Genomic DNA, 14506 nt, shown 5'->3' on the forward strand with positions numbered 1-14506 from the left:
GATGGCTCCTCTGATATGTTAGCAATCTTCCGGAGACAGTGGAAGGTGTCGACAGATTGATTGGAGGGAAGTGGAAGGGTGGTGGTGGGGGGGAGTGGAGGAAGGCATACAACCTTAAACTTCTTTATCCTGCAGGCCAGGCAGAATTTCGACTTATTGGTCGTGCAAAAAAACTCGACTCAAGGAGAGATGCGTATACAAAAGTGAGAAATGTAAAGAAGCCAGTGCATACAAATGGTTAAAAAAAGAGAAGAAATATTCCATAATAAATAATGTCCAAAGTGAGAGTCCTTAAATGAGTCCCTGATTGAGTTTGTCGTTGAGGAGTCTGATGGTGGAGGGGAAGCAGCTATTCCTGAACCTGGTGATACGAGGGACCTACACCTCTTCCCTGATGGCAGCAGCGAGAACAGAGCGTGTGCTGGGTGGTGCGGATTCTCGATGATCTGATCCATTTTCCTGATTTGTTATATAATTATAGATATTTCAGCAAATCATCCAGAGGCCCCAATTCATCATACAAAACATTCAAATCCTGAATGTAGATGCAGATGCTGTAGAGAGGGTGCAGAATTGGAGAACGTGTCTTATGAAGCAAGGTTTTCAGAGCTGAGGCTTTTCTCATTGGAGCATTGAAGGGTGAGAGGTGACTTAATAGAGGTGCATAAGATTATGAGGAGCATAGATAGAATGGACCTTGTTATTAATGGAAAGGATGCAGAAAGATTCATGACAATGTTCCAGGGAATGGAGAGCCTAAATTACAAGGAGAGGCTGGGAGTTTTCTCTGGAGAGTGCACGAGGCTGACGGGAGGTGTACCTGTGGTTTATAAAATCATGTGGGCAGATTCACAAGTGAAATGTTGCTTGCTGGGAAGGACTGTCTGAGGCTCCAAATGGTGGTGAGGGAGGAAGTGCAAGTGGAGTAGTGTCAGAGATTGGTGCCAATTGGTGGGAAGGGAGGAATGGGCAAGAGTCACTGTGGGAGTAGTCCCTGCAGAAGGCGGAGAGAGGAGGAGAAGGAAGATGTGTCTGGTGGTGAGAACTGGGAGATCCCCGATATTGTGGCAGACAGATTCGAGGTGCTCAATGAAGTAATTCCCCCTCCTAGTCTGCATCCAGTCTTTCCAATGTAGAGGAGATCACACCAGGAGCACTGGATGCAGGAGATCTCCCCTGCAGATTCACAAGTGAAGTGTTGAATGATGGTGAGGGAGGGGATGTTTCTTTCCACACATACTGCCAAGCCTGCTACTTCAATAACAACAACCTGGAGTGAAATCGGTGGAGATAAAACATGAAAGTCTGCAGACACCGTGATTGAAGTAAAACCTCAATGCTGCAGAAATTGAACAGGTCAAACAGTGTACTTTATATAGCAAAAATAGACATATATAACCAATATTTTGGGCTTGAGCCCTTCATCAAGGTTATGGAAAACATTGGCAGGCCTCCAAGCAAAAAGGTAAGGGGGAGGCATGGAGGTAATAGGTGGAGAAAGGAGGGAGGGCACAGCAGGAAACAAGGGGAGGAGGGATGGCTGGGTGATTAGAGAGGGAAGGGGGTGGAGAGCTGTCAGGGGGAAGGGAGGGGGAAAGGAGAGCAGGAATGGGAAAAGTTGATGTTAATGCCATCCAGTTGGAGAGGGCCCAGACTGAAACTCAGATGTTTAAGGGGGGGGGGGGGGGGGTGGTGGTCTTGGTGGGATGGTACATGAGGCCATGGACGGACATGCGAGTGGGACACAGGACTGAAATGGTTGGCCACTGGGATTTGGAGATGAGGGATTCGCGTTATCAGGCACAAACACCAACCAGCCCAGTGAGGGGATTTTGGAGCGGGTTCACCCCACCCCCTTCCCCAGGGAGGGAAAGCGCCGCCTCTTTGCTTTGAGGGGGAGGGGGCGGCTCCACGAACTGTCAGCGCCTCTCACTCCACACTCGGGGCCGATTGTCATGTGGGACAGTCTGTGCGCAGGGAAACAGACCTCGGTTTGACCGGGCAACTCGACCTGCAACGGTTCCCTTCCGTTAGCAGAAGGTGAAAGCAGCAGGTAAGGGCTTCCTCGGATTTACCTCGCCAACGTCCCAGGACCATCCCCCACTCATGAAGTCTGTACCTCTTCAACTCTTGTGTAATATCGGAATTTAAATGAATATCCCGACTGAAGCTCTAATCGTCTTTAATCTGTTCGCAGCTTGTCAGTCCAATGTTAGTTACTGGAAATGCTTTGCATACAAGTTTGGTTTCGTCCGCGAGGTTTTCAGTGGTACCTAAGTGCATTTGCATATTGTCCTTAGGGTATTCGTTCCAGGGGCTCCCTTTGTGTTTCCAGTTGTAAACGTGAATCTCCCCCTCCCCGCAAAGTTGCGTCCCCACCCTCTCTGGCCGCGTCCCCAGTCCCACCTCTGCCCGGCAGGGTTAGAGTTTTCTCTCCAACTCTTCTGGGGGAAAAACTCTCTTTCGAAGTAGCATCGTCCCAAAGGCTCGCAGGCTCCCGGTTAAAAACAATTGGTAGTGGGGAAGGAACTGTCTCTGCGAGTATTTCTTCCCCTGAAGTTGTCAGCAGTTTGAATCGGGGTTAGCAGGGGCGTGGAATGAAGCGGAGTGAGGTTGGGGGTGTGTTTTCATTGAATGGTTCATCTCCAGTTAACCCCCAGTCTCGGGGTGTGTAGGCTGTGCTCGGCGATGGCCAGATAGGATTGATGAGCCGGGTGGCCATAGCCCGCTGGAGAGGGGTCGAGCCGGTCGTGGGGTGTTTTGGTGCCGCTGGCTGGGACCTCGCCGCCAAGCTCTGACACTGGGCTGCACTTGGGGCAGTTTGTCCCTGTTCAGCTCCCTGGTGTGCACCCCCCCCCCCCCCCCCCCACCACCACCTCAAGCTTGAACCAGCCCTTCACCCATTTACAGCAACCATTGCAAACTCTGGGTACAATTTCCAGAAACTGTCGTTCATAATTTAAACAGCATGAATAATTTAAGGGATCGCTTACTCCGCACCCGTGGCAGAGTCCAGGGTTTGACTGAATCAGTCCCCGACTTCAGTGTTAGATGCTTTGAAACCACTTCTACCAAGTGGTGAGGGGAACCACTGTCTCTCCTTGCCGGGGGGGTTCCCTGGGGGTGAGGGGAACCATCGTCCCTCCTTGCCGGGGGGCTTCCCTGGGGGTGAGGGGTACCATTGTCCCTCCTTGTAGGGAGGCTTCCCTGGGGGTAAGGGGAACCATTGTCCCTCCTTGTAGGGGGGCTTCCCTGAGGATAAGGGGAACCATTGTCCCTCCTTGCCGGGAGGCTCCGGCTCTGTGCAGGATCATTGAGTTCAAGGACCATGGGGTGAATAGACCGATTTCCAGAACAGCGAGGATTCTGGGTAAACGAGCCGCCATCAGTAGGCAACCCTATTGAGCCTGAGAACAGGATCACGTCATGTGATAAAACTTTCTGGCATGCGCTCAAACCAAGCTGCCTTGAAATCTTGCAGGAGACCTCGGATGCTGGAATCTGAAGCTAAACAGGTAGGTAAAATGCACCAGTTAAAACAGTATACATTAAATATCCCCAAGGATAATTTAATAAATTAGCGCAACGCTGTTACAACGTCGGCGACGCGGATTCGAATCCGGTGCTATCTAAATGCGATTTTCTCCGGGTGCTTCGTTTCTTCCCACCCTCCAAATATGTACAGGGAGCTGCGAGTGAAATTGGGTGGCAAAGGTTTTAATGGCTGGAGGGTTCCTTAAACTTAGTATAAGAAATAAAAAGTTGAGTTTCAATACTGCAGGCAAATCTTTAAGTTGGGTAGTAAGGGAAGATTCAAAATCCTGACGCAGTTGGATAAAAACTGTTCTTGAACCTAAAGGTGCTGGTCTTCAGGCTTTACCTTCTGCCAGAAGGGGGAAGTGAGAAGAAGTTGTGACCAGGGTGATGGGGTTCCTGTATAATGTGGGCTGCCTTCTTCAGGCAGCACCTCAGTAGATGGAGTGGGTAGAAGACGAGAGCCTATGCTGGGCCTGGCTGTGTTTGCCACCTTCTGCAGCCCTCTACATTCCAGGGTTCTTGAAATATCAAACCAGGCTTGAAATATCAAACCAGGCAGCTAGTCCTACACTTTTTAATGCAGTATTTTTCCAAATCGCAAGCCTCTTAGAAAGTGGAGGTGTTGGTGAGCCTTCCCTATGGTTGTCTTGATGTGCTAGCTCCTGGTGACATTCTCCATCATGTGGATCCATAGATGTGCTGAAAAGCCTCTTGGTAAATGCAACGTCCCCATGGATGGCTAACAGTCTCTCGCCCATTGCTGCTCAAATGGCAGAGGCGGATTGGGATGTGCTTGAGAACTTCAAGCCTCTGCACTGGGAAGGCACGCATGCAGTGGAAAGACCACACCACCTTTCAAACTGTCCACCTACCTTTGCTCTTGGACACCTGTGTGTTCTGGTTGGACTCGAACCACAGAACCCACAAGACTTGGGTGGGAAAATGGCGGTTCTGAGGGACTAATGAAGGAGGATGAGGAGATACACCATACCTGACGATATCCTCACAGTGCTTCATTAACCCCAGGCTCTGACTGCTCCTTGAGGTAAATATTGTTGTCATCACTTGTTCTAGAGTAAGACCATGCCTTCTGGTCCTTAATGTTACACAGAGTAGCCAGGTAATTGATTAGATAAAACTCGGCTCAAAGTTTCCTTTCACACAGATGACAAAAGTGTAGGGATGTTGCAGTATCTATGGTTCTTGGTTTTGAGGTTCTTTTGTTCTTCCTTGAGCAGCACAGGAAGAGGCCATTCAGCCCACATGAATGTGCTGAGCACAAAACCTAAGGCTTTGCTATTCACACCTGATAGATATCCCTCCATTCCCTTAACATCCTCAATTCTGGCTTCCTCGCCCAAAGCCCTCAGCGCATCGATTCTGCCCTGCCATTTAATCATGAGTTGATCCAGTTCCCCACTCAGCCCCACTGCCTGGCCTTCTCCCCATAACCTTTGCTGTCCTGTTAATCTCTGCCTTAAAACACACCCAATGGCCTGGCCTCCACAACCGCCTATAGCAATGAATTCCACAGATTTACCACCCGCTGGATGAAGAAATTTCTCCACATCTCTGTTCTAAGCAAATGCCCTTCAATTCTGAAGTTGTGCCCTCTTGTCCTAGACTCTCCCACCATGGGGAAACAACCTTTCTACATCTACTCTGTCCATGCTGTTCAACATTCAAAATGTTTCAATTCTCCTAAATTCCAGTGAGTACAGGCCAAGAGCTGTTAAACCCTCCTCATATGATAACCCCTTCGTTCCATGTGAAGCTCCTCTGAACCCTCTCCAATCATCAACGAGCACAACTTTTTAACTTTTAAGGGAGTCGTTGAATCTTTTTTTCTGTGCATCACATGACTATTTGACTTCAGTCGTCCTTTGGTGTTCAGTCATCAGACAAGATCCTAACACGTCCTGCACATCTGGTAGTGTGTACATGCTGGGGAGATTTGATTTGGATGGAATCCCAGCATCTGGAATCTTGCCTTGTCACTTGCAGACAGGCACATGTTAAAGATCACTTGGCACAGTTTTGAACCAAATTTCTTTGCAGATGTTCCAGACAATTTGTGTCTCGTCCTCTTTTTTTAAAAAAAAATAGCATTCCGTTTCAGAAAACTCTGAACTAAAAATTGACCACTAAATTTCCTATATTGTAAGTGACTACTCTTGGCGAATGCTTCATTCCTTGTGATCCACTGATTAGGAAATAATAATTCAAGGTCACGCTCTGGTGACAAGGTAGTAAATATCCTTCAGATTTAAAGGAGACCTGAGGGGAAGTTTATTTTGTTTTTACGCAGACCTTTTTTTACAGGGTCTCTGGAACAAACTACTTACAGGAGGTGGTAGAGGAAGGTACTGTTCAAAAAGACTGGGCGGTCACTTCGCTAAGCATCTTCGCTCTGTCCACATCAGTGACCGGGACCTCCCAGTGGCCAACTATTTCAGTTCTGCATCCCACTCTCATGCCCACATGTCTGTCCATGGCCTCATGTACTATCCCACCAAGACCACGTAAATTGAAAGAACAACCCTTGATTTTCTGTCTGGGCTCTCTCCATCCGGATGGCATTTAAATTTGTCTTCTCCGATTTCTGCTAACCTGCTCTCCATTCACTCTCCCTTTCCTCTCCCCCTGTCTTCCTTCCTTGAGCTTTCCACCCCCTTCCCTCTCTATTCACTGAGCCATCCCTCCTCCTCACGTGCCTTCCCTCCCTTCTCCACCTATTACCTCCTGCCTTTGGGACTGTGCTCCTCCCACTCACCCCCTTACCTTTTTGTTCAGACAACAGCCGCCATTTTTTTTTTTACACCTTGGAAGAAGGGCTCAAGCCTGAAACGTTGGTTCTGTATCTTCATCTTTGCTGGACAAAGGACACTGTTTGACCTGCTGAGTTCCTCCAGCGTTGTGTTTTTACTTCGATCGTGATGTCTGCAGACTTTCATGTTTTACTTCATATTTAAAAAGAAATTGAGACAGGTAGGTAGATCAGAAAGGGATATGTGCCAAATGCAGGCATGTGGGATGAGCTTGGGTGGACAACTTGGTCAGCATGGGAGAGTTGGCTTGTTTCAATGCTGTATATGTCAATGAACCTGTGGGATAGAGTTGGGATGAGTGAGTTTCATTGATGGACAACCTAAAGCTAGGAAGTTCTGTTGCAAAATTGGGAAACAAGTTGGCTAAAATTGTAGAATGTTGGCCCAGTTTCTCCTCTCTCTATTGATGCTGCCTGACCAGTTAGGTATTTCCTACATCTCTGCCTTTGACAGCTTTTTGCTTCCTTTTGTCCACATTCTCAGATACTAGCCATCCTCATTAATGTAACAATAGGGTGGCTTACCACTGCAGTCTCAGCGTAGCTGACAAGGGTCGATTTGTAAAAACACATTGAAGTGCCGGAGGAACTCAGCTGGTCTTGCAGAAGGTGCTCAGGCCCGAAACATCAGCAATATTATCTTTGTCTCCTGTGGACGCTGCAAGACCAGTTGAGTTCCTCCAGTATTTCATTGTGTTTTTACCACAATCACAGCATCTGCAGACTTTTGTGTTTCCGTGTTGGGTCTGTTTGTCACTGCACACCCACACTCATGTGAAAATCAATGAAGTTCAGATGCTATGAATCTGAAGGAGAAACTGGAAATGTGTAAAAACTGTTCAGTGGGTCAGGCAGCATCTGTGGAGAGAGAAGTAGTTGCATTTCTGGTTTGGACTCTTCATCAATAGTGGGGATTAAATCTTTTTCCAAAGACAGCCTCTGAGCCTGTCTAATCTTTTCTCATGGCGACAGTTTCCCAGTCCAGGCAAGGTAATCTCCACAACACTCGCGAGGGCTGTCCCAGCTCTTATGTAGACATTCAGCCCTACAAGCCTGCTTCACCATTCAATACTATCATGTGAACTCAATCCCCTATTCCCACTTTCTCTCCATACCTTGTGATTCCTTTAGTCAATAGGGTCACATCCAACTCCCTTTTCAGGACTCTCTCACATCTTGATTGCCCATTGTATCTGCCTCAGTTAATATTCGAAAGGATCCCGAATATGTTTTGCAAGAACTCTGTTGATCTATTCTGTTACTTTTAATGAGTTTCGACCACTGTTTATTGCACCACAGCTCTTGATCTTTCGAGACATCGTACGACTTGGGAGCAGAATTAGGCCATTCGGCCTACTGAGACTGCCCTACCATTCAAATCACGGCTGGTGTATTTTTCTCTCTTAACCCCATTCTCCTCCCTTCACCCCATAACCTTTGAATCCTTCAGTAATTAAGAATCTCTGCTTTAAACCTACCCAACGTCTTGGCCTCCACAGCCGTCTGTGGCAACAAATTCAGCAGCTCCCCCCCACCACCCCCACAACCACCCTGCCTGAAGAATATTCTCCTCGTCGAGATCAATGTGATTTTTGGATATTGAGAGTAGTGCCTTGACACAGCTAGGAGAGCCACTGTCTCCTGTGACCCAGGTTTGGCCCTGACTTTGGGCGCTGTCTGTGTGGAGTTTGCACATTCTCCTTGTGACCTCATAGGTTTCCCTCAGGGTGTTCCAGTTTCCTCCCATGTCCCAGAGATGTATGACTGAGGCTGCAGTGGGTAGGTGAGTGGTGAATCTGGGTTGGACCCTTTCCATGTGGGCTTAGTGCAGGAATGCGAGGTTGAGGTCAATGTGAATGTGGCACAGACTCGAGGGGCTTGTCCTTGTGTTCCTTCCCTTGACAAATCTTCAAATACATCACCCTCCTAACATTTTCCATGAACATCTCTGTTTTGCCATGTTCCTGTCAGCAGGAATCGAACCATTCTACTGCTCTGCTTCCTGATAAACAAGAAGTCTGTAGGCGCTGGAGAACTATACACAAAAGTGTTGGGGGAACTCAGCAGGTCACACAACATCCACAGAAAGCAAGGAGCAGTCAATGTTTCATAGTCCTTAGAACACTACAGCACAGTACAGTCCCTTCAGCCCTCGATGTTGTGCTGATCCATATATTCCTTTCAAAAAACGAACTAAACCCTCCCTACCCTATAACCCTCTATTTTTCTCTCATCCATGTGTCTGTCTAAGAGTCTCTTAAATGCCCCTAATGTTTCAACCTCCACCACCACCCCTGGCAAGGCATTCCAGGCTCCCACCACAATTTGTGGGGGGAAAAAAAACACTTACCCCTGATGTCTCCCTTAAACTTCCCTCCCTTAACTTTGTCCAGATGTCTTCTGGTGTTTGCTAATGCTGCCCTGGGAATCAAGAGCTGGCTCTCCACCCTATCTATACCTCTCATGATCTTGTAGTTGTCTATCTCATTCAAAGAGAAAAGTCCCTGCTCTGGCAACCTTGCCCCATAAGACTTATTTTCCAATCCAGACAACATCCTGGTAAATCTCCTCTGCACCCTCTCCATAGCTTCCACATCCTTCCTATAATGAGGTGACTAGAACTGAACACAAGTGTGGTCTCACCACGGATGTGTAGAGCTGCAACATGGCCTCTCTACCCATGGATGCTTTCTGATGAAGGGCTCAGGCCTGAAATGTCAACTGCCTTGTGCTTTCCGTGGAGGACCAGCTGAGTTCCTCCAATAATTTTGTTTCCTTTATTAGTCCCTGGCAGATTTCACACCACACTAAGGAACTTTTAAGACCTGACCCTGGCAATTTTCACAATTCTCAAAATTGCTGAGGACAGTAAAATGTTTCCCAGGTCGACAGATAGATTCTCCAAATCCAAAGCAAGAGCCGCAGATCGTAGACACACACCCCATTTGCCCATATTTCCCATGTGGCTGCTCTGTGCCTGCAGTTGCAGGCTATAACCCTGGAAAACACGAGGGTGACATGGTTAGCATATTGGTTAGCATTACACTATTACAGCGCCAGAAACTATGGTTCGAATCCAGTGCTGTCTGCAAGGAATTTGTATGTTCTCCCTTTGACCTGCGTGGATTTTCTCCCACCCTCCAAAAACATACAGGGTTTTAGGTTAATTTGAGTGCGATTGGGGTAGCACAGATTTCAATGGCCAGAATGGGCTTTTACCATGCTGTAAATAAATGTAAAGTCTCCACGTCAACTTGCACGGTACTGCAGGAACTCAACGCATCGCGGAACATCTGTGGAGGGGACAGTCAATGTCTCGGGCTGAGACCTTCATAGGGTCTGGGAAGAATGAGGGCGGAAACCAAAAGAAAATGCAGAGGAGCACAAGGTGGCAGATGATAGGTGAAGACAGGTGGGAGAGAGAAGAATGAGGGTGGAGGCGGAATGAGATTGATGTAAGAAGCCAGAGATGATGGGAGGAAGGGGCTGAGGAAGATGAGTTCTGGGAGGAGAGGTAAGCATATCATGTTAGGAAGGAAAGGGGGGAGGTGGGGTGATGTTTTCAGGCCTGCTTAGTTCCTCCAGTGTTTTATCTGATCCTCCAATTTTCCAGTTTCCTTCTGCTCCACTGCCAAATCCTTTGAGGGAGAAACCACCATAGAACATTACAGTGCAGTAACAGGCTCCTTCGATCCTTCTAGTCTGTGCCGAACCGTTTTTTTTTGCCTTGTCCCACTGACCTGCAGCCCATTTCCAGCTGGTCCAGATCACTTTGCAAGCTTTGAACACCTTTCCTCTATTGCCTTAAACACAAGTCCTCTAGTTTTATACTCCCTTACTCTGGGTGGGGTGGGGTTGGAGAAAGACAATGACCATTCACCTTGTCTATACCTCCTACCATTTTTCCTGCGCTCGCTCGTACGCCAACATCTCGGCCAACCCGTTCCATGACTTCCAGAGACCCTTTGCTACAGTGGTTTGGCTGCAATCCCAACACAAAAGATGTGTGGCAGCCTCACAAAGCCGCGATTGTTTTTGCCGATGCGCAATGTCATTTGATCTGGATGGAGACATTAATGTTGTTGAGGAAATAGTTTGGGTTTTGGTAAGTTTTCACTTCCCCTCCAGTGACCTGTAATTCATCGAGTCTGACTGGGCGATGAAGTTGGATTATTCTGCTCCGTACTGTAATTGTTCTTTATTTTTTAATCTTCACAAATTAGCTGCAATTACATTTGAAATGTCAAATTTGTACCTTTAATCCCTTGAACCACAGGCAGTGGGAATGTTGAACGACCAAAGGACCTGCTCACTCTGACCATCCAGACTCACATTTGTACAAAACAATATTTATTTATTTTTATAGTTAAAATACTTGTCCTGCCTATGTATTTTTTTTGTCCATGTGCAAATTATGTCTGGTTGTGTGTCTGCATGTTTTGCACCGAGGAACAGAGAACGCTGTTTCGTTGGGATGTACTTGTACAATCGGATGACAATAGTCAGGTTTATCATCATACTAACTTGACCAAACCATTTAATAATTCTTGGACTATGTAATAACTCATGCATTAATGTTATTAAATGGGGAAGTCTGCAAAATGACTCCTAACAATACTGCCAGGACTGTTGGAAATGAATTTCAAGGAGATACTGGATAGGCTGGGGCTTTGCACACTGGAGCGTAGGAGGCTGAGGGGAGTAGATTTGAGACCAGATGAGGTATAACAAGAGAGTAATGAATCTGTGGAATTCTCTGTCCAAGGAAGCAGCAGGCCGCCTCCTGAAATACCTTTAACTTTTTGGTGTGTCCCGGTTTTCATGGACTACCAATAGGTGTGTACACTCCCATGTCCCCACTTTCCAGGACTGGTTTTATATCCAGCCACCTGCTGATTTGTACTGTAGTTTACCCACGGACACAGTCCAGAGAAAGGTTAAAAATGGCCAGAGTCCAAAGGGTTAAAACGTGGATATTTTGTGAGGTGGGGGAAATTGAGAGTTGCGGGGAAATGGGCGGGCAAGGGAAGGAGATTCCTTGGCCAGATCAGGCATGGATCAAATGGCGGAGCAGTCTCAATGGGCCAGATGGCCCACTCCTGCTCCTTTTTTCTTGTGTTGGTGGTCACACAACCCTTCAAGTGAACTATGATGTGAACCCAGAGACTTGGCTCTCCTTGAATGGTCAAAAGTTTGTTTTGCTGTGGTGTGATACTCCACACTTTATAATTGCACCGCCTGCTGTGCAAATGCACTGGTTGAGTTGGCTAGAGAGCACGCAGAACAACGTCCTTCACTGTACTTCAGTGAATTTGACAATAAGCCGTTCAATTCAGTTATGGGCCGTGAACTCGCGTGTTTTTCCTCTGTCCGCTCTCCATGGCAATCGAGGAAAAAAAGTGGCACCTCAGGACCTCATTATTCATTGCTTATGTTCTACAGAGCCAGTGGTTCTCAACCTTTTTCTTTCCACTCACATCCCACTTTAAGTAATCCCTATACCATCAGTGCTCTGTGATTAGTAAGGGATTGCTTAAGGTGGGATGTGGGTGGAAAGAAAAAGGTTGAAAAGCACTGTTTTAATCATCCCTAATTGACTCGTTAAGTGCACGGTTTCATAACTCCGAAGGAAATGGGCCAATGACAATTTTTCTCAAGCAAAATATTTCAGTCACAATTGAGTCTAGAGCAGTGATTCTCAACCTTCCCTTCCCACTCACACACCACCTTAAACAATTGCTTACTAATCACAGAGCACTGATGGCAGAGAGATTACTTAAGATGGAAAGAAAAAGGTTGAGAATCACTGGTGTACACATTAAATCTCCCAAATGTAGCAGCTTGCCCTCCCTGCAATTGACTAACTCTTCAAGTTCATTATCGTGTGACTGTGCCCATACAACCAGGTAAAGCAGCATCCCTGCAGATCACGGTGCATGTAAGAACATGAACACACACACACGCACAAAACTCTGACACTATTTCTGTTACCTAACTCGCTATCGATAGCACTGCCAATTTTCCTCTGTGACCTATATACCATTTACCATTCACCATGTGTACACCCTTTATTTCTTCTGTGTCCTGTCCATGGGAGGGGCATCGGAATGTCGTCCAGCCCTGTTTGCGGATCCTGTACTGGGACACAAAATGCTGAGCAAATACTTAAATTTTAAAAGCACGCCTTCTCTAGCGGCCACTGCTCTGTGTGACCATCACATCCCCACAGACTTCCTCTGGCAGAGGCAGGCGAATGTTTAGAAGGTCACTGGGAAAGGAAAACCAGTTCAATGGGCAAGTTGCACATGACCCTTTGGTATGTTTATTTTTTTAAAACATTCCATTGACCTTAAGGCTGCTGTGTAATCTTTCATTTCTGTGGAGTAAGCTCTGCGTTTTGTCTTGTTGCCTGAATGTAAGTATCAAATTGGTTTAGATTGTTGTCTGTTTGATCGAAGACAGCCAAGTTGTGCCACTGGAACAAATGGACAAATGCTGGGTGTGTGCAATTCTGATTGTCCCATAGCAGGAAGGAAAGGGGACAGAAGAATTATTAGAATGTTACGGTTAAAACACAAAGTCTGCAGACACTGTGGTTGAAGTAAAAATACAAAGCTGGAGAAACTCAGTAAGTCAAGCACTGTCCTTTATATAGCAAAGTTAGAGGTGCGTAACTGATGTTTCGGGCCTGAGCCCTTCATCAAGGCATTCTCCAGCCAGATGGCATTAACATCGACTTTTCCAGTTTCTGCTAACCTGCTCTCCTTTCCCCATCCCTTCCCTATCTCTCTGTCTCCTTCTCTACCCAGGTATGCTGTCTGACCTGCTGAGTGGCTCAGGTAGTTCCTTGTCTGCGTACAGTTTCATACATTGGAGGGACTGGGCACAGACTGGGAGATTACTTCGTTGAGCACCCTTCACTCTGTGTGCGTCAGTGGCCAACCATTTCAATTCCGTGCCCCACTCCTGCGCTCATGTCTGTCCATGGTCTCATACTGTCCCATCAAAAACACTCATAAATTGGAGAACACACTGATTTTCCATCTGGGCACTTTCCAACTGGATGCCTTTAACATCAACTTCTCCAGTTTCTGCTAACCTACTCTCTGTTCTCCCTCCCATCCCTTTCCCCTTGTCTTCTTTCCTCCAGCTCTCCACCACGTCCCTCTTTATTCACCCAGCCATCCCTCCTCCCCTTGATCACTGCTGTCCCCTCCCTCCCTTCTCCACCTATCACCTCCTGCCTTTATGACCATTCCTCCCCTCTTACCTTTTTGTTCAGACACCTCCTGACATTTTTCCAAACCTTGATGAGGGGCTCAAGCCCAAAATGTCAGTTCTGTATCTTTATCTTTATCTTTGCTACATAAAAGACACTGTTTGACCTGCTGAGTTTCTCCAGCATTGTGTTCTGCAGATCCCTCCCTGGACCTCTCCTCATCCAAGGTATCCCTTTAACCTAGATCCACGTGGCATCTGTTTTGGAGATCTAACCCAATATCTCAATTGTTTTAAATTGTGAATTTGTAAAACTTCTCCTATGAGCTATCTTATCTGCCATGCTACTTAAATTCAACCTCAGAGTCCACATAACTAGTGGTCTTTCATGGACACACAGCACCTCCTCACTTGTCAGAAAGGCGCAAGAGTGACTGCACTTCCTGAGAAGACTGAAGTAGCCAAGGCTACCGGACACCATCATGCCAACCTTCAACAGGAACAAATGGACTCTATCAAGAGTGCCCTGCCAGGATGTGTCACAATGTGGTCTAGTTGATGTGAAGCATTAGAACGGAGGTCAATCCATAGGCACATAAGAGTGGCAGAGGATCACTGAGGTTTCCCAGCCACCCACCACACCCAACCCCCCACCCCAGATCTATGTGATTTACAGGAATTATTCTTTACCACCGCACACACATTATCTCGTCCATGTACTGTAAAAAAAAAAAATGGGGTGTCTGATACCTATGGGAATTGGTAGATGAGTGTATCTGCCAGTTGCTTGATTGGTGAGCTAACGGCGAGGGGGAGGGGTGCCAATTTTAAACTTCTGTATTTTTACCTATTTTTTTTTTAGCTGGTTGCTTGAATTCTGAGCAACAGGGATTTAAATGTAATCCCGTCAGGAGAGAGATACAG

At 46.9% G+C, this 14506-nt stretch overlaps 1 protein-coding gene across 5 annotated transcripts in view; it reads left to right on the top strand.

Moving 5' to 3' along the window:
- Positions 1–3431: 3431 nt before the first annotated feature.
- The window catches only part of ppfibp2a (PPFIA binding protein 2a), a 156421-nt gene continuing 145346 nt past the window's right edge, over positions 3432–14506 (top strand). For 3 of the 5 annotated variants that reach the window (XM_069903068.1, XM_069903077.1, XM_069903073.1), the window contains exon 1: positions 3432–3515. In XM_069903068.1, coding sequence (XP_069759169.1) covers positions 3447–3515 — 69 coding nt within the window. In that variant the 5' untranslated portion in view covers positions 3432–3446. Of the gene's footprint in view, positions 3516–12590; positions 12681–12756; positions 12780–14506 lie in introns of those variants that run through there. The other 2 variants (XM_069903071.1, XM_069903107.1) reach the window with 2 other exon arrangements.

The sequence above is a fragment of the Narcine bancroftii genome, chromosome 1 (assembly GCF_036971445.1).
Source record: "Narcine bancroftii isolate sNarBan1 chromosome 1, sNarBan1.hap1, whole genome shotgun sequence".
Taxonomy (NCBI): domain Eukaryota; kingdom Metazoa; phylum Chordata; class Chondrichthyes; order Torpediniformes; family Narcinidae; genus Narcine; species Narcine bancroftii.